Raw genomic sequence first — 20,992 nt, forward strand, 5'->3', positions numbered from 1 at the left:
GTCGGTCTGTCCCCCCCCCCCCTCCAATAGCTTTTGAATGAATAGTCCAATTCTAACAAAAGATTTTTCATTCAATTTTGAACAATTGAAACTTAACATTAGCGCCCATGGGGAAATTTAAGAAAGAAAAATCCTCGAATTTACATGCGGATTCGCTTCAAATAAACTTTGTTGGGGTTCTGATGAAGAACATGTACAGAAATTAGCTTTTTAATTAGAATAATTCTTCGTTTATTTTTGAACAGTAAAAGAAAAAAAAAACTTAACATTCGCGCATACAGGAAAATGTAAAGCAAATATAAATCCTGACCTTAAAGACGGTATTGTTTCAAATGCACTTGTTGCAAATAGCTCTTGATGAAGAAGGTGTATGGAAAATCTATTTTGGATTTGAACTGTTTTTGTTCAGTTTTGAACAGTTCAAAGAGCATTAATAGTACCGCCTACGGCGAAAGTAAATGCAAATATACATCAGAAACTAAAAGGCGGATTTGCTTCAAATAAACTTAGCTGAAAAACGGAGTTGCAGACTTTGAGAGAAAATAACCGACTTCCGACTCCGATTCCAACTCTTTTACCCTAAAAATAGTCCGACTCTGCATCCCTGGCATTTTTTATGAATTAACACTGGTTGATATGATTTGTGTTATTCTCATTCTAAAATTTTAATTTATTTGTTCTGTTTTGGCAGCAGGAAATAAAATATACTTTGGAGTCTTTTATGTTTTAACAAAGAGAGCTGTGCTGATGATTTTTTTTTCTGATGATTTTTTCCAGTGAAATTTTTATTATTTATTTATTTTCTAAAATACGTTCATTTACTTTTTTTTAAATTTCCGACCACGGGCGAAATATAAAGTCCGATGCGTTTTATTTTTACCCAATTGAGAGAGCTTAACCGACGGTATTCTTTGTTATTGATGTGATGTATTTATTTTAATGATCTTTTATTTTTAACTTTTTTTTCTCTTTGAAAGCAGTTAAAGAATAAATTTTATGAAAATACATGCATTAGTTGCATTGCTCAAAATGTGCTACTACTTTATTTATTCGTTTATTTATTTTTTTACGTCTATGTTTCATCAGATGAGTGAAGCAAATTTTGTTTACAGAAATTAGCTTTAAGTATTAAAAGGTATGTTTGACAAGATTTGTGCCCTTAGCTAATTGAGAAAGCATTGATTAGATACTAAAAGGTCGATTTTGTTATACTGGAAAGTATCCTTTTTTGCGATGGAGACGAAACAAGTCTTCCGCATGGCCAACTCTTGTTCCATTTGAAAACCCGAATTTTTTGATTTTTATAAAATTGTTCAACATATAATGCAATAAAGATTTCAGTTGTGTAGGATAGGAATTGTTCTCAATAGAGATATTGTCTGGGCGTAGCAGAAACGAAAATGTTTCTTTGGACTTCAGAATAGGATGAACCCTAAATGAAAATTCTATTTAAAACAAGTATCCTAGTGGTTTATTAATTTAGTTGCAAGTTTTGCATGTCTTCACTGGTAAGGCATGGTTATTCACTCGGTTGCTGTACCACTCTTTATTTAAAACTTCAAAAAACCTAAAGCATAACCATAAAACCCATCTCAGTTTCATTTAATACAGTCAACTTTAGATGACTCGAAGTCACAAGGGACCGGTTAAACCTTTGAGTAATTGGTTGATCGAGTTACCGGAAGTTAATTTACTATCCTCCTCAATAATAATTTGAGTTTTTCTCTTTCAAGAATAGAAAACGGCAGATAGACTAAAACACTTTTATTGTTTGCATAAAATTAATTATTAGTACTATTATAAGCAATTACTAATTAATTTTCAGTACTATTAGTAGTAAATAAAATATCTTTGCAGAGAATGAATTTTATTAAGATTACTTCGGAAAAGAAAACTTTTTTTGACTGCTGACATTTTTTTCGAATCTTAAAACGTCATTAAGTTTGTCTGTCGTAGGCGAATTTTTTTTTTCTCTTGATTTCAATTTAGAGTGCTTTTAAACATCTTTTTGTCCTAGGAGCAAATTATTTGAGCCATCCAGAAAATAAAAGGCTCCTTTTTTGCAATTAATGCCAAATTTCAAAGATTTGCCAGCAGTAAAATTTTAGGTCATCAGTCACGGCGAAAGTAGCTACTTTTCAGTCTTGTAACACTGTGTGCACTAAGGAACACTATTGTAAATAAATTTTACCCCTGGCACAAGCCGATAAGCAAAGCTATGTGTAGAAGAAAAAATAATTATTTCACTCTTTATTTATTTTTATTTTGACTGCCTTTTTCTACATAAAATGGACAGATACTCTCCTAAAAACTTTGACTTAAAAGGAGTACGTTCGAGATATAGAGAACTTTGTATTGAAAACACTAAATTATTTTGGAACCGAAGGAAAACTTCGAGATAAAGGAGTATTTGCTGTAACAATACATATTAATGAAGATATTTTAACCGTCATGTAATAAATGCTGCATTTTTAATGATGTTATGGTTTTATAAATATTCAAATTTTAATTTAACAAAGACAAAAACGTAGGATCGAAATATCCAAAAAAAAAAAAAAAAAGAAATATTTGCCTAAGCAACCGAAAATTTATTTTTCCATTTCGTAAGCCTATTTCCAAGTTCTATTGTTATTATTATTATTATTATTATTATTATTATTATTGTTTGACTTATTTTATTTAAAACGGTCTTCTATGGAGAAAATCTAATCCATTTTTTCATCGTTTTATTGATTCAAGACAGGTACTGTTTTCATTTTCCTAAGCACCAGTCTAAAATATTTTACTTCAGATTTATGACATCCCTCCATAGATAAATTTACAAGTCCTGTTTAAAAGACCTGTAAATTTATGTAAAGAAACATTTCATGAAAGTCCAATAAGTCGCTGCCGTACTTTAACGTTTTGTAAATTTAATCTAGTACTTCAATGCTCAGTGAAGCTGGAAAAAAATTGGAACATTTCTCTACCCCAGTCAGTTCGTTCTATTTTCGGAGGCCACAAACTTTTACTCTCAACCCACGTTTAGGGAAAAAACAACTCAACCGGTGCAAGGGACCGTAAAATGGCCTATCAAGAGCTTCAAGGGAGGAAAATTTATGGTATCTACTACTGCGAAAGGAATGCCTCCTATATGTTCTCCAATGGAATGACTACAAACGATTTGCTATGAAGAGCCAGGATGACGAGAAGGAACAAACATGAAACAGCAGACGAGCTGGCGTCGTGACATGATTGTGATCCATTATTATGTGCTAACCTATCTAGGCTTACATATATCGATCTAGATGACGTGACGTGGACGTGATGTCTTAAATTTCATCTGTAGTTCTTTCGCTTGGAGATTTTCTGTTGGAAGAAAGTGGAGATATGTTTTATATTTCCATCATTTATTAAAACAAGAGCTTTCTTTTTTTTTTGGAGAAATTCCTATTGGTTAAATTGAATAGAATTTTTGGTGCAGAAAATCTTAATCTTATCCAAAATTGCATTTTTTTTTTGCACTTGTTATCGAAACAGTAGTTTTTGAATTGGGGAAAAAAAAGAAAAAGAAAAACATTAGTGCAGATCGCTAATAAGAATAACTAACAACCAAACGGCACGACCTTGAGAGTCACGGATTTGGACAAAATTCTAGATATAGGTCAATTCCAACTAGATATGAGCCCAGGTATAGCGGTTTGACTGCAAATTTCCTAGTTGGGCTGCAACGGGGGTCCAAAGTTGATAATTTGGACCCAGAAATGTAATGAAGTTTCCTTTAAAATTACCATTTTTATCGCTATTTCTGCTATTGTACTGCAGAATGAGCCGTTTGCATGCTTACCTTTGAATTAATTACATTGAATAATTTTTAATAAGCAGTTCTCAAAAATTCAAAATGGCTACTACTTTAAATTTCAGTAACTTGAATGCCAAAATAACAGTAACAGGATATTTATCGTTTGCGAATGAAACTAATGCTTTTCGCTTTATATTAATCGGCTGCTGGTAAAAAGTATTTATCGTTTGCTAATAAAAACACTTTTTTAACTGGATATTTATCGTCTGCTATCAAAGATATCCCACATTGATAAGCAAAAAATGGTAAAATAGAAAAAGCTCTGATTTATTGCACATGGCACACAAAAGAACAAAAATACAAGATCGTTTCGACTAACTTAGATAATGCCTATAAATAAATACGTGTTCCCTCTTATACTAAATTTACTAACAAAAGATGTCATTGCCATTACCCCCGAGGGTCCCCTGTTCCTGTCACTGACGTGACATACCAGATGGGAGTCCCTCGGGAAACTACAAAAGATGCCAAAAGTGTTGGGAGATTGAACATAGTGTTGAGTTCTGAAATTCCAATGTAAACGCCATTGCATTTCTGGGGCTTAACTAGCAACTTTGGGCCCTCGTTGCAGAGAAACTAGGGCCTATGCAGTCAAACCGCTTTTCCTGCGCTCATATCTAGTGGGAATGGATCTATAGCTAGAATTTTGCCCAAATTCGTGACCCTCAAGGTCGTGCCGTTTGGTCGCAAGTCAGTTATTGAGGTTGAATAAATACGCATGGAAAGTATCTTTACTTTCCATGATATTATTATGAAATCACAACGTATAACTGCACAAAAATGGCAGATTACTGCATACATGTGGTTCGGGGATACAAGGAAACCCTTTTTAATGTGTTTTAGTATACTTATGGATGAAAAAGATATCACACAGAAAGGGTCACTTATTTTGCATTAATAAAGGGGTTTTTTGTAACCTCGAAACACGTGTATTCAGTAATCTGAAATTTTTGTGCAGTTATTAGTTATTATTTCTTATTTTTACTACGTCAGATGTTATTTATTTTTCAGCTCACTATTAAACTTAATGATGTAAATGAACTGCTAAATGCAAAACAATTTTAATGACATTAGTGTTATCCATTAGCATGTGGTTACTTATTTATATTTCAATGGATCTTGATAAGAAAACAGTATTAAATTATTTTCTTTATTCTAAAATTCCCTTTTACTTTCTTACTTCTCTTTAACAACCTATTTTAAGCTAGGAAACGAAACTACATTGATAGACAAAGTCATAGAATAAAAAAACGTTTGGTTTTGTTATCGGCATAGCTTTAAAGTGAAATAAAGATAAATAATGTAGAAGAAAAATTTCTAAATTCAGTATAACTCAACAACTACATTCAGTAAATACTCCAATAATCCACATGACTTGACCAATGTGCATAAAGTGATGATGGGAATCCTTCGAAAAAAAAAATGCTGAAGCTATATCTCACGCATTACAGAATCATAAACCGTGAGGTAAAATCAGGTTATAAAGTTAAACAACTAAAACAGATTGTCAGAGGTTTTTTTCCTTTTTTGATTTGCAATAACAAAGTTTTTAAGCTCTGCTGTCAGTTGACAAGTGCATGACGACGGGTAAATATTTAACTTATATGACACACTGTAAAATAATTCCGAAACGTTACTGGTTATTTCCGTGGAACGTTTCGGGATTTCTGAGGTTTTCACATATTTTCCCATAAAATCAGGTATCTTCGCAAAATAGTTTCTTGAATTGCTAAAAGATGCAGAAATGCAGACTTTTCACTGGTGGGAAAAATATTTTTTTTAAAACAGCTTAAAGATTGACTGAGCGTGTTTATTAAGTGTATCGGTTTTAACTTGAGCACTGACCGTTCGTATAGACTAAGCTCCCAATGGAAACAAATAAGTCGCTGGATAGCAGCAGTTTTGCGAAGCAAGAATTGCAGGCACTGAATATGCTTGGTTCTTGCTTGCAATTCTCGCGTGGCTCTGGCCATAGTTGCTCTAATGCACTTGGGCCGTTTTTGGTAAATCAGGAAGACAGGTTCTGATCAGTTACATAAAACCTCCTTAATTTTTCTAGAAGGTTCCCGAGACATAACTGGCTTTAACAGGGGAGATTTCCCAATATTTCAGAAAGTTTCAAGGATTATTTCAGAAAGATCACTGAATTTATCGAAAAACGTTCCTGGTTTTTGCAAGATATCTTACTGGCTGAATTTGGACATATCAGCTGCCTATTATTTTCCAGGAACGTTTCTGAATCCTTTTTACAGTGCACGTAATAAAAAAATCAATCAATCTTGAGGTATGAAAATATTGATACACGAAAAAGTAGTTAATTAAAGATGTTAATTGGACTAAAAGTTTGACTGTACGATAAGTGCTAAAAAGTTCTATTGCTAGAGCTCTGGGTTTGTGAAAGTAATTTCATCTAAATTGCAGCTCTTTTTGCAAAAGTATTTATACTCTAATAAAGCTATTAAATACCAAAAAGTAAATTTTCTTCAACCTTAAAAAGTTTTCCTTTTAATCTATTTAGTACCTAAAGTAAGCCATAACCCACGTCTCAAGTGTGTTCATTGTTAATTCACCAGAGTTTAATTGATTGCATAAGAAGTTGCCGTACGTTTTACAGTTGATGATTATTTCAAATATGTTCTAAACATAACGTTATTATAAAAATATTCCTTACAGTAGGTACCATACTTTAACTTGCCTTAGTTACAACTGGGATACATATCTCAAATAAACAAATCCAAAGAATTTAAAATGCTGTTATTTCTGCTGTGTATGATACAATAACATCGCAAGGACTTTTCTAATTATTGTTTAGCAATGAAATGATAACAGCTCATTAATACGTGGCTACAAAGCGAAGCAAATTTCTCTGCTTTAAGTTTTGAGAACATGTAATTCATAAAGAAAAACAAATCAGAAATTTTGCAAATCGTACTCCAATGTTACAAATCAATATGTATACACTATGTTTCTTTTGCTTAATTTGATACGTAAGTTTGCTTCTATATATATCTACAAAACCAGCAAATCTAAAAACGAGGTATAGTAGCAGGTTTTTCGATTCGTCAACTTGTAAATCATAGTTCGTTTCATATTTCAAAACTTTTCTTCAAGTAAAGAAAAAAAAAGAGACACACACACTCAGCAACAACAACCTCTTTATTACTTGCTATAGAAAAAAATATCCTAAAGAGAAAATCTTGAATGCGGATATCAAAGTTCAAATGGGCTAAAAACAGCAATCTTGCATACGAATGACTTGAAACTTTTGCAGTGTTTCATTTTTCGACAGATATTGAAAACCATGAGAAGGAGGAAAAGAGTCGATATTTATGCAATCTTCAGTCATGCTTCTAGAAATCGAAAGGATGTAAGTTCTAAACTTGAAAAATGAATGAATCGGAAAAGAAAACACAGAAATTTGAGCTAAAGTTTAAAACATGAATAACATTGTCAATTTTGTTCCTCCACAGAAAATGTGCATACAGTTACATTGCAGTTTAAAGATTTTTTCCCTATGAAAAGTTTGTAGAATTTTTAATTTGTATTAATGCAATCTATTATATTTTTTGAAAAAGCTGTTTAAAAGCAAAATTGCTCTTAATTATAGGTATCAATAAATCTTAAAGTATCAAGATATTGATTTCTAAAGAGAATGTAAAGGCACTCACGACTTTTTATGGGCCTCTAGTGAAATTCTTCTTTAAAAAAAATAATAAGAGCGCGGTTTACGTTCTAATAGATGAATCCGTGCAGAAATTTCACGTTCCTGTGCAACTTTTCCGGTTATTAAAAATATGCATAATGTGGCACAATACACAAAGACTTTACACAGCGTCAGAAGTTTGTCACATTCCAGAACGTCACCAAAACCTTCTTAACCGAAACCTTGCTGGTACAGTATGCTCTGGCAAAGCTACAGTGAAGTTACCACAGGTCCAAATTGTCACAAGTTTCAAAGAAAAAATATTTCGACTCCTCACAGACGCTTCTGCTACATGTTTTCTGTGACATCACTGCAATTTCCTTGCAGCTAACAAATTGGTGATAAGTCACCTTGTGACACTTTGAGGAAGTTACTCAAGTCACTGTGTGGTATCGCCGCGAATTGACATTCGTAAGTTGCTGCAACTTGTTGCTGACTTTAGAGTGCAGTTTTGTGACCGTTATGCTGCAAGGATTCGTGTGATGCTTTTATGCAACTTTTACAAACGGATCACGTTTTAGTTATTTTGCTATTATGGATGGAAACCTTGGAAAGTCTCGCACACTTCTCTGTTCGTATTTACAAGAAGTATGTTCTATGCATAACACTTCAATATCTGAATTAACACGATTTGCCCTGTATGGTTTGGAGATTGATGAGATATTTGTGATGGAGATTTTGAAGATTGACGAAAAAATATTATGGGTTTTTAACACCAACTGTATTTTAATACAGTCGAGCCCGCTTACTGGAATATCGGTTGAAAGAATATCTCTCTTAATGTAATACGTTTTCAATGTACCAAACCATTGTAATTTGTCATTTTGATCCCGGATAATGGAATATTCTGCTTATTAGATTTTTCACAGAAAATTGGCTATTCCATTGAGCGGGTTGGACCGTAACTGAAAATTTAAGACGTATCACCAAAAGTTATATCAGCATGATATTCTTTCGTTTTGTGAATTATAAGAAATATCGGCATTTATATTTTTTGTTTGTCGAGTAATGTAAATACACCAGTAGTGGCCAGTGTTTCAGGAGTTGCTACTTCAAGGTTTATTTAAAAAAATGGATTCCAGGTTTCTCAATAGATTCAAACGTACATTTGGTAATATCTCCTGTACGTTTGATGCACTTTAGAATCCATTGAGAGACCTGGATTTCTATTTTTACAAACATAAACCATGAGGTGGCCACTACTGAAGCACTGACCATTGCTCGATTGTTTACCTTATTAGTTATGCAGATGGGAATTACCAGATTTTGATTGAGAACAGTTACATAAAATACTGTTTATATAGTGGCTCCCAAAAGTGTTTGTACACTTTGAATTTTTTTAGTTAAACCAAAATAACGCAAAACTGAATTCGAATATGAAGTCCAATATTTTTTCACATCGTGCCTATGTCATCCTAAATACAACCCAGAAGTTTTTTCAAAATATTGACGGAGCTTTTTTTTGAAATGGGACAAAAACGAAGAGACAGAGAAATAACGCGTCACAAAAGTCATCGTACACTCAAATATTTTTGAATAAATTCGTAATTAAAATTATCATATGTTATTTTTTTATTATTGTTGCATTGTGGTGACCCCCAAAAGTCATTTGGATTTAATTTTTTGTTTATTTCTTCCTTAATATTGTGCTTATTTCTTTCAAATGGCTGGTATTCGTAAAAAACAACAAACATCATTCGAAATTTGAATTTTTTTCTTACAGTAGCGGTAAATTGGCTTGAAATGTCTCTAAATTAGTTAATTTATTCCATTCTATTGTAAAGTGCTTGATAAAATGCTTTAAAGAAAGGAATCGGACCGAAACAAGGTAAGAAAAGGTCAATTGGCAAAGTTGACAAAAGTGATCGTAGATTTAAAGTTAAAAAATGTATGAAAAATGCACATTTGAGTACTGTAAAATTTTCTGCAGAGATAAATCAAACATTTTACATTTAATTTTCACCTAAAATTGTTCGCCAAGTTCTCTGATTAGCTGGATTAAATGGGACTTCTTTCCGCAGAAATTTTCTTGATCGTGTGAAAAACAGAAAGCTTACGCTTTTCGTCGCAAAAATCAATGATAAATAGCTTAAAATTTTTTTGGAATTACGGCTTACTTACGCACAAAAATAAATTCAAATTTTTTGGTTGAATTACTGCATAACTGTAAATAGAAGAAAAAATGAGGAACTTAATCTTCAGAACTTAATGAATCAGTTAATCAGGACGGCGAAAGTATTCTTGTGTGAGGTTGCATTTCAGCATCAGGACTTGGTTGGGACTTGGTAGGTGTTAGGACTTGAAATTTTTTGATGAAAGAATTAATCACGCTGTTCATTTAAGCATTTTAAAAACCAATTTTAAACTCTTAGTCAAAAATTTGGTTATCAGAAACAACTTCGTTTTTTTAATCAAAATAACTATAAGAAGCACATGGTTTTCAACGTTTGCGTCTAGTGCCTCGAAAATTGTCCTAAAGTTTAGAAAATACCCACTTAATCTCCAGATTTAACCTTAATCTAGCATATTTAGAGATACCTGGAGGCTAGATTACGAAAATACGGCTTTGAAACGAAAAAAGAGCCAGAAACAGTAAGACTCGATGTGTGGTTAAACACTTACTCAGAAATTGCGCAAAAAAAAAAGAAAGAAAAAACAATGAAATGCATTCCCAGACGTTTAAAAGGTGTTTTTGATACTGCATGATATTCTACTAATTAATAACGTAATAAAAAATTAGATTATTCAATAATATATAGACATTTTTTAAAGTGTACAAAGACTTTGTGAGATAAAATTTCCGACACTTTTTGGTTTTTGATTTTTAAAAAATTGAATTTTAATGTTTTTAAAAATAATTTTATATAATTTTGTTGAAAATTGATCATAGACCTTATAATTAAATATCTGTTCCGAAATATTAATTCTAACCAATGGATAGAGGCTTATTTCATTGAAAGTCGTAGGTGTACGAACACTTTTGGGAGCCACTGTATATAAGACAGATTGCCTCCAAAGAGGAACGAATAAATGAACTTGTTTTGCTACGCATACGCGTTTTAAATAAATAGATACTAAATCCGTTTACTTTATTATTTTGTAAAGTGTTATTTAGAGTTTTCTAATTTCTTAACTGCTCTGAATTATAAAGTTATATGTAAATCAAAATTATTCTTAACGATAAATTATTTTTATAGAACTTATAGGACTAGCATCTACTGCCGATGAAAACGAATATCGTTTGACTCAACATTTGCTAACAGGTCGTTATGACAAGAACGTACGGCCTGCGAAACATGCCTTTGAACCTGTCAATGTCACATTTGGTCTTGCACTTACTCAAATCATTGATGTAGTAAGTTATTTCCATATTTTCCAAACATTAATTATGTATTTCAAAAATGGTATTCATTTTCGAAAACGAATTAAAAAATAATTTTAAAAAACTTTCAAAAATTTTAGTTGTAAATTTTCTGCAGACATCATACTATTAAAAAACATGATAGACAGCCACGGGCAATATTTTTATAACGCTATAAGGATCATAAGGTTTGTGGTAGACTATGCAAGTTTGTAGTGGGCTAAAAAAAGCAGTATTTTTTTAAACAATGAACTTTTAATTCTAATATTAAGATTATTTTGCCTCAGTAACACCAAAACAATATAACTTTTAAATTATTAATAATCGCAAATTTATAAAAGTAGTTTTCAATTTTAAAAACACAAATATCTCATAATGGTTCTTAATAGGTTAAATTGCTAAAAAAAATGTATTTTATAAAAAAGCTGCCAATTATAAAAATTGCACATCACTACTATGCTTGTGCTTCTTAGGTGATGTGATTTGTTTTTTTTTTTCGATCATTTGAGTTTTGTTTTTGAACTTGTTTCCCTTTTTGTTTTATATACAGCATCTATATGTTGAGTGGAAATGTGCAATCTTTTTGCATCTTCAATAGGATTAGAGCCTTTGCCTTTCCAGAGTTTAACAACTGTTTTCAGAGTGTAGTGTAGAGAATATGTTTTAATATTATTTTCGGTCAATCGAAATCTTAAATATTTCCTGTTTCCTTGTTCGCAGAAATGTCTGCTTTTTTCCATCAAAAGCATTCCTGCATTCGAAAATCATACAGTAATTTGAACGGCAGTAAAACTTTTCTTGTTTTTATTTTTGTATTTTATTCTTGTATTTATTATTCATATGAGACATGCAGATGCATTTGTGGTAAGGTAATTTTTTTCTCATTCTTTAAGAAAGGAAAAGAAATTAAGTTGTACTTGTAGCAAGGTTATTTTACTTTCGCAGTTACCAGGATTTATCATCTCAGGTGATAATTACCCTTCGAATTGCCTTCTTTTTCCTCCATTACACTATGATTTTCTCAAAAGGTAGAAAAAAAATTAAATAATAATAGAAAAAGGAATTAAAAATCGCGTTTTTAAAGTACATAGAAAATACTTTTACTGTTATGCATTCATTTTATAAATTTATGTTATAAAAGTTATAATGCGTAAATACGGAAGATTTAACTCTTCAAAAAGGTTCCTTAAGAATTAAAGTTGCGCGAGAAAAAAAATCAAACAACATTCAATACACAGAAAAGTAGTACACACTACTTAATACTTTTCATTGGTGGGTAAACAAGGAGAGTAGGTTGGGAAGGCATAAAAAATAATTAAATCAATTCCTTGACAAAAATTAGTGAAAATAGAAATTCTGAAATATTTTGTCGTCCAAATTTGCAGGGTCAGAGGGCCCTACCCTTTTATTCCGACCCCTCATCGGCTTTAACTTAATGATGTTGCATTGTATATGTTAAAAATAATAAAGTATTCGAAGAGTATTGAAAGTGTGCTTTATAAATTTTAGTGTGGGGGGGGGATGTTGAAGTCAGCAATTAGCGGCAGTTTATGGATTGATAGGGAAAATAAAGGTCGTTACTTATTCAGTACTAAAAATGCACGATAATTACTTATTTGAACTTAAGAAACATTATACATTGACACTAGCGAGTTTCTGCTAGTAAATCTTTTCGTGTGATCTATGAAAGGATTCTTCGTTTACTAAAACAAACTTCTTTTTTTTTTTGCAAAAAAAAAAAAAAATGCAATCAATTCTACACAAAACTTAAGTTATGATTCTTTTCTGTTGGTTCTTGAATCTTCTCATTGGTCGTTTTTTTTTTTTTTTTTAGTTACTTCTTTTTTATTTTTAAACATTAATAAATTGTGTAATTTTTTCCAGGATGAAAGGAATCAAATTCTCACTACAAATTGCTGGTTGAATCAGGTGAGGCTTATTTTAATTGTTATTTTTATTGTTTAAATATTTTATCTTAAAAAAAAGGTAGAAATGAAATTTTTAAAAATATGTGCTGTGATGAAGACGTCTTGTGGGCGCGGAATTTAGGTGAAATAACTTCTCAGAACTACTTTGAAAGTCACCCAACGCAACTTGTAGCCCATAACCATTCCCTGTTTCCCTGAAAAGTGGTAAACATTCTCAAGATCATAGCTCAACTTATCAGAGCTGCACTAAAAATTTTCAATTTTTAACGAAATAAATTAAAGAAAGAGTTTGAAGTGATGATTTGGAGCAATAGACCTCCGATGTACATAAAATACTACTTTTTCTTGCAACCAAAATATACATAAAACTAGGAGGCTATAGGGCAAGAAGCAAATAAAAACAAACTCTATTACCCTGTCTTTGTGGCAATTTTTGAAACTAAACTGTTGGTGAGTTAAGACTAGGCAGGATATATAAAACATTCTAATAGTTCCTCCTGTTTTTAAACATTTATATTGGAATCGTCATTGTCTAAAAATGAGAGTAAAAAAATGTTTTTTAAAGTGTAGTGATCTTACACGTTCCGTTCCAGCAGTTCTTCAAATGCAAATTAACTGGTTTTAACTTGTTTTACTTCTCATGTAGAAGGTTATTAAAAGTATTAATTTATGATTTTTACCTTCCCAACTATTTTTGATGCACAATTTAGACGTTTCCTTTTCTTTACTAATAATAAAGCGGAAAGTCTCTCTGTCTGGAGGATGTCTGTAGGATGTCCGGAGGATGTCTAGATCTCTGTGACGCGCATAGCGCCTAGACCGTTCTGCCGATTTTCATGAAATTTGGCACAAAGTTAGTTTGTAGCATGGGGGTGTGCACCTCAAAGCGATTTTTCGAAAATTCGATGTGGTTCTTTTTCTATTCCAATTTTGAGAACAAAACTATCATAAGATTTACGAGTAAATTACGAAATTATCATAACATGGGTACAAGCCAATTGGCGAGAAAATTCATCATACATTATTTGTAAATATACAGGCGAATCAAAAGACCTTTTAATTTTTCTATTAGGGGCAAAGCCGTCCGGGTACCACTAGTTACTAATAATAAAGCTGAAAGTATCTCTGTCCAGATCACTCTCTGTCTGTCAGGATCTGTGACGAGCGTAGCGCCTAGACCGTTTGGCCGATTTTCATGAAATTTGGCACAGAATTAGTTTATTGCATGGGGGTGTGCACCTCAAAGCGATTTTTCGAAAATTTAATTTTTTTCTTTTCTATTCCAATTTTATGAACATTTTCTAGAGCAAAACTATTATATGATGGACGAGTAAATTACCAAGTTATCATGACGTGGAACCATAACATGGGGAAGCCAATTGGCGAGAAATGTACCATACATTATTTGTAAATATACAGGTGAACCAAAAGACCTTTTAAGTTTCTACGACGGGCCAAGCCGTGCGTGTACCACTAGTACCCCATAAAAACTGTACACTGGAGTAAATGGAACTGTTTTTCACTCTTCCACTTTTTTTCTTCCTTTCTTTCTTTCTTTCTTTTTTTTTTTTTTTTTTGAAAGATTAAATTTCGATAGAAATTACATCTTGGCGTGTTATTTACTTGAATTCAGAGCATAATTAAATGTTTTGTTTGATTTTTTTTTTCTTTTTAAATGATGTTAAGTTAAACTCGGGCGATTCAGCAAGTCGCGTTTGACTTACGGGCCACAGTTAGATTATTGTTGGTGTAGAGTTTTTTTAGCTTCTAAACTGATTGTATATTTAACGATTATCTACCTTCATCAAATTCGTAGGAAAATTTATGTGGTGTCTCTATTCATTCCATAGTCTTTGGAGTAAGGGAAAACACGCTAGGGTAAAAGGAATTTTGATTTTATACGCTAACAAAAGCCAAAAAAAAAAGAAAAAAATGTAGCTCTTAATTTAGCGAAAAACAGCGGTAAGGTTTAAAGGTGAAACATTGAACTTTTATTTCCTTTTAACCCTACTAAGCCTATATTTAATGCTTTTTTTTTCTCAATTAGATCCCTCTTACTTTATCCCTTTCCATTAATTATTGTTACTGGAATCTTAGATTTTAATTTAAGACTTACTTCGTGGTTTGATAAATTGCGTACACAATTTTATTTTCCCTCACATGTTACAATTGGTCTATCATCTTAACTAAAAATGTGTATAAATCAAAGCGCCTCCAAAATCAAAAGTTAAAATAAATATTTCTAAGGCATGTACTTGTGTAAACTTGTGTACTTGTGCACACAATGAACTTGTGTAAAATGTGTGTACTCCATTTTAATTTAAATTTTAATTTCAAACATCATCTCAACTATTCTGTTGATATGTTTAATAATATTTTTGGAAGAAATTTTACCTACTTTTGGTTTTGTTCTGGATTTAAGTGCTTTCGTCGTTTTCAAATTTCATCTTTGTTTTCCTACTAAATGTACACTAAAGGCAACACATAATATAAATTATGAAGGAATATTTTTCTTTTCTTTCTTTCATTTATTCATTGATTTATTTGCTTTATTTTTAAAATTTTGCATAGCTTATAAGTTAATTTTCATAAAAGCCGATAATTAATTACTGACTCTGTAAGCAGTGACAAGTTAATGCTAATCAGTCTTTAATTACATGGTCCTAGAATGTTAGATTTAATGATTTTAAATCAAAAAGTACTGTATGCATCATTAAAAAAACGAATGCAGGTGAAGCAGATGGTTCTAATGATGTTTTTCTTTCTGTTAAGTATTTGATGAATACTTAAAGAGCATGTTAGGGATATTTTCCTGTTCTAAAGATGGCTTGACTGCCATATCTATGCGAAACATATAATTTTCAAGCTCCTGTTCTTGTCTTTTTGTTACGTAGATCTCTCAAAATATATATTTGACAGTTTATTTAACTCTCAAAAGTTTTAGGAATTAGATGATTCTTTCCATACATACAGTATTTAAAGGAAACTAAATAAAGTTACCTAATTTTAGAATAAAACAATGTAATGTAAGAAATAAGAAGTTATTTTTATACAGAGGTAATAAAACAAAATCTATGTAACACAGCAATAAAATTGCTGCTCAGCATTTTAATCTATCTCCATTTATTGTTTATATTCTAGTTTGTTGCATTTGAGACAAACCTGCAAATACATGTCACAGTAGTTTTACTTGAATTTAACAATAATGTTAAAATTTTACTTGAATCGCATAGATTTGGATTGATTATGGACTAATTTGGAATCACTCAGAATTTGGAGGAATCAAGGTTGTCAGAATTCCCGCTGATAAAGTATGGAGACCGGATATAATATTGTACAACAAGTAAGTATACATTATGCTGTCTTTAACAACTGACATAGTGCTCGTGATACCTCTGTTTCAACACAATCAGTCTCGATTTAAAATCTTTTTGAATTTTTTCGACACGCATCTGTGAAGAAATGCATGTTTCAATTTTCTTCAAACTTTGAAATTTTTTTTCCAAAATTCTGTAAAAATGACACAGCGGTAGTGAGTAATGATATTTGAAATCGTCTTTGGTGCACTTCAAGCATTGTATACATTCTGAAGCTTATCTATTGGAAAAAGTAAAAGATTACTTATCTCTCTCTCAGCTTTTTATCTCGATTCAGAATAAATTTAATTTTATTATGAAGTTGTCTTAAGAGCTCAATACATTAAATTTGGTTTTATCCCTCTAAAATAATTATGTTCAACAATAACTAACTGATAGATTTTTTCCTTCACCTACTTCTAAGTTATTAATCAATAATTTTATTTGAGTCTTTCATTAGTCTTAAACTTGCTACAAACTGCATCTACATAGCAATATTCTAACCCTATATCAATTTTAAGCTCAACTAGCTTCGCAACGTATATTTAAATGTCATGTCGTTCAGCGTAAACGATTTTTTTTAAATGTAGGATGAACTTCTTTATTTGAACTTTCTAAGTCAATCAGAAGCTTTACTTTTTGTTTGAATAATAAAAAAAAAAGTTAGGTTTAGCGGCGTTCTTTTGTTAATCGGCTGACTTTTTCTTTTTTTTCAAGGGATTGGGATCTAAGTTTTAAGAAAAGTGATGGCTACTCTCACACATTTAAACCTGTTTGTGGTTTCTTTCTGTTAGTCTTGCTTCTTTTAGTCTAGTTCTCTTAGTCTTCTGTTAGTTTTGGCTCAAGTTTGAGCCCTGATTCCAAAATCTTAAAATATTTTAGCTTTAACCTTTTGGACAATTTTTTTTCATCGTTTGAGGCAAGAAATTCGGTTCACCATTCAGAGAGCAAGATTCTTCGAGTTTGCACCGCACGGTGATTTTTAGCCAACTTTAGCGTAAGAATAAAACTAAATAAATTAACAATTAATTAATTAAAAAAAAAGATACCTATATAAATAACAGTACTTATTCCTTTGTTTTAATATTCCACATTTCTTATTCAAAGTGAAATACCGTTCATACGTTACTTTACTTCAAAAATGTTTATTCTTGGAGCTTCCACCGCTTTATGTCGTAGCTTTCTCGGTTATGATTTCTATTCAATGCTGACTATTGTCACTGTAGACGAAATGTCTCCAGATGCTCATAAAACTGTCATCATATTTTCCCTTCCTCACATCCTTGCAACAATTGCTATGAGTGGAAAATCAGCAATTTTCATTTTAAACTGGCAAGACGAATCTTCATGTTTTCTTACTATATAAGCAATTACATTTGAATCTTTTTGTTTAACAGAGTGAGCTTCTATGAATCATTAACGGTAGAGTAAATATAATAATAATTTTGAATGAAGGTTTATCCAAATATAAATATAGTAGCTTTAACCATCTTCGAAAATAGGAAATAAAAATCGTAATGTGCGTGTGTTAGTGCCCATCTAAAACATTATCCGATTTTTTTAATGTTTTTATTATCAGTAAAAATCTATTGTCAATTAACCTTTTAATGTTTTTTGAAAAGTGTCCTCAAAAGAGAAAAAAAAATCGGAAAAATAAAGAAAAATCTGATTTTGAAACAGTATGGAAGAATTATTGAAGAAAGCTTTTATTTATATATACGTGACAGTAAGTTTAGCTGGAATGTAATAAAGTAATTTAATTTCTACAGCGGTAACAAAATGTAGAAACTATTTTAACCTAGTGAAAAAATTTTACATTAAAAGACATTTTCTGACAAAATTTTGTGAGTGGCAGTATTCAGAAAGGCATTGAAAAAAAATATTTAAATTTTATTTCCGTCGCGAAAAATCGGTTTTTCGTTTAAAAATTTGGACTACAATAATTTTTTTTGTGTTTTATTCCTAAGAATGAGGGAAAAAATTACCATTCATTAATTTTGAATTTTATTATGAAAAAAAAATAATAAAATCGAAAATACAGGTTTCATCGAAAAACTCAAAGGTCGTTTGAGATAAAAAGCTGAAAACTTTAGTAAATTATTTTGATTCGACAACAAAATGATCCCCCAAGTGCGAGTCGAAAAAACCGCAAGAGCAGATTTAACATACAAAACCGGCTAGAAGCAATGCGTTCTACATTTAAAGAAAAATAATTACTGACGTCATATTAAAGTAAAGATTCTAATATTTAATTCATAGTTTTTAACTAGTTGACTTCTAATGTTTTGTTTAAGAACTTTTGTTTAGTGTTGTGCACTAATGTTGTTTAGGCCGCAAATAATTTTTTTTCTTAGGGTGGGGGGAGGACGGATGTAATCGAAGGTAAAGTTTGTTTCTTTAAGTTATTTTAGTTTACTTTAAAAATTATGTGTTGAAGTTATTATTCAGCTACTTTTTTTACATAAATTTACCTATTTATTTATTTTGCAGTGCTGATTCACAATACAACAATGCGCTACTTAGCACTAACGTCATAATTTCGTCTGATGGCAACCTAACGTGGCTTTCGAGCGCCATCTTCCGGAGTTCCTGCAAGATAGATGTCGCATGGTTTCCATTTGACGAGCAAAACTGCTCCATGAAATTCGCCTCCTGGACGTACGATGGACGGAGGGTAGACCTTGTCATACAAACAAGAGAAGGGGACCTTTCAAATTATATCGAAAATGGAGAGTGGGATCTTATCACTGTTGTAGTAGAAAGGAATGAAGTTTATTATTCGTGCTGTTTAGTAAGTTGTGCTACTTTAAAATATTACATTGCTACAATTGTCTGAGTGTTCACAGTGACAAATATGACAAAAAATGTCAAGACAATGAGCTTGCAGAAATTTTGTTATCAGATGTTTTATTTTTGAATATAGTGCCTTTTTTTCCACTGAAACCAAGTTTCTTTTGAAATTTAGACTGCGAGCAAAGTGAAATTACTTGGTGTTCTCTTTTTACGTTTTAGAATATAATATTCTATTTAATCATACGATTTAATCGTGTGAGTGTAAATGGTTTACAATACGAAACTTACAACGTGTATGATGATTTATTTCGAATTTTTTGAATCCCAAAGCAAGGATGGCTTACCCAGACTCAAAACTAACTGGAAGCAAAGAGATGCAAGTGGCAAAATTACAAATTTGGAGATAACCAGTACACATGGCAGGTGAACCTCTCCTCTGTTTTGGGGCAAGAGATAGAATTAGTAGCCCTGGTAGGTGCTGCTGTACAGCATGATTTATAAAAAAACATTCAGTGAAAACCTACCTAGGACGTTATCTTTAAACGCATTTTACTCAAAACTTGAAAATGTCCACTTACATCCTTTTGCTTCTCCCTGCCTCATATGTGATTTAAATCATTTGAATGCAACAAACAGCCTTTTCTAACTATAGTAAATTTTTACTTCAAAGATATGGGCTTTTTTAATTGTTTTAGTCACAGGAGTTGATAATGCATGGTAAATATTTTAAGCTGGTGCTCATAAAGGTTTTTCAGCATATTATCAAAATATTTTTGAAGTTCCGGTGTTTCTTAAAATAGAATTTCTATCTTGCACATCAAAAATAGACATTCGAAGATGCACTTGAAGCATCTAACCTTATCTCAATGATCTAATAATATTTCAATTTCCTCAAACACTTATTATTAGTTATACAATTTTTGGAAAGCATAAAAATTAGTACTACTTAGAAATTTGTACTAAAATTAGTATTAGCGTATTGGTTTACTTCTCATTCGTTGTCATATATTTTGCTCTATCCCACCACCCCTTAAATTGATAATGGGGCCTATCTGTGTGTAACTGATTTTAAGTAACTTCCCAACACTCACTTAGAATTTTGAGAATTTCTTACAGTATTTCAAAGTTGCATTGCTTTTGGAAATGTGTGTAAGACATTTAGAGAAATAGTGCGACAACCTAATTTGGTCCCTGACAGTTACTTTCTTTCAGCCTACGTTGTAAGTATTTTTCTTCATTGCACAATTTTGTCTAGTTTATTGTATCTATTCTATTAGCTGAAGCAAACACTAAAAGGAATCATTCAAAGTTCTTGCTCGTCTCAAGGATACCTAGGACGAGGAAAGGACCGAAAAGCGGGTAGTATCATAATATTCAAGAGACGCGACTTCACCCGAGTTAAATATTCTAATTTCAAATAATAATAAACTTTGCTTTTCATACATAAATCTCTATTGATTTCGCTTTCCAGGAGCCATACCCAGATGTGACATTTCACGTTGTACTTCGCCGTCGACCTCTGTTCTACGTGTTCAACTTGATACTGCCATGCGCGCTAATCACTGGCATTGCTCTATTGGGATTCTACATGCCGTCAGACTCTGGAGAAAAGGTGACACTCGGCATTACCACTCTTCTGTCGATGACTGTGTTTCTAATGGTCATTGGAGAGAGCATGCCACCTACTTCTGATACGGTGCCACTTGTTGGTAAGGGATACCTTTTGTAATTCGACGGAAATTCTTTAGTAAAATTTGTCTAACAAAAACTGATTTATCTTGACTAATGAAACTTCAATATATCTGGCAGTCATTATTGGTTATGGTTGTAGTTTTCCATAGTCACGGTTTGGAGTAGTAACTTACATCTTATTAATATATGTAACTGTAGCGAGCTCTGACTCCAGACATTTTGATGCCATCTGAAAGCATCCACTTTAAAGAACCGAAATATAATGTAAAATATACAACTGGAAAATTTTTATGCGGTAACGTAAAACTGGAAAATTTT

At 31.7% G+C, this 20,992-nt stretch overlaps 1 protein-coding gene across 1 annotated transcript in view; it reads left to right on the top strand.

Annotated features, from left to right (window-relative positions):
* Nucleotides 1-20,992, top strand: part of LOC129220385 (neuronal acetylcholine receptor subunit alpha-10-like) — a 30,378-nt gene that overhangs the window by 5,896 nt on the left and 3,490 nt on the right. Inside the window, exons 2-5 of the mRNA XM_054854798.1 lie at nt 10,742-10,899; nt 16,067-16,176; nt 18,680-18,980; nt 20,454-20,691. Coding sequence (XP_054710773.1) covers nt 10,742-10,899; nt 16,067-16,176; nt 18,680-18,980; nt 20,454-20,691 — 807 coding nt within the window. The remainder of the gene's footprint in view (nt 1-10,741; nt 10,900-16,066; nt 16,177-18,679; nt 18,981-20,453; nt 20,692-20,992) is intronic.

Source organism: Uloborus diversus, chromosome 4, assembly GCF_026930045.1.
Source record: "Uloborus diversus isolate 005 chromosome 4, Udiv.v.3.1, whole genome shotgun sequence".
NCBI classification, from domain to species: Eukaryota; Metazoa; Arthropoda; class Arachnida; order Araneae; family Uloboridae; genus Uloborus; species Uloborus diversus.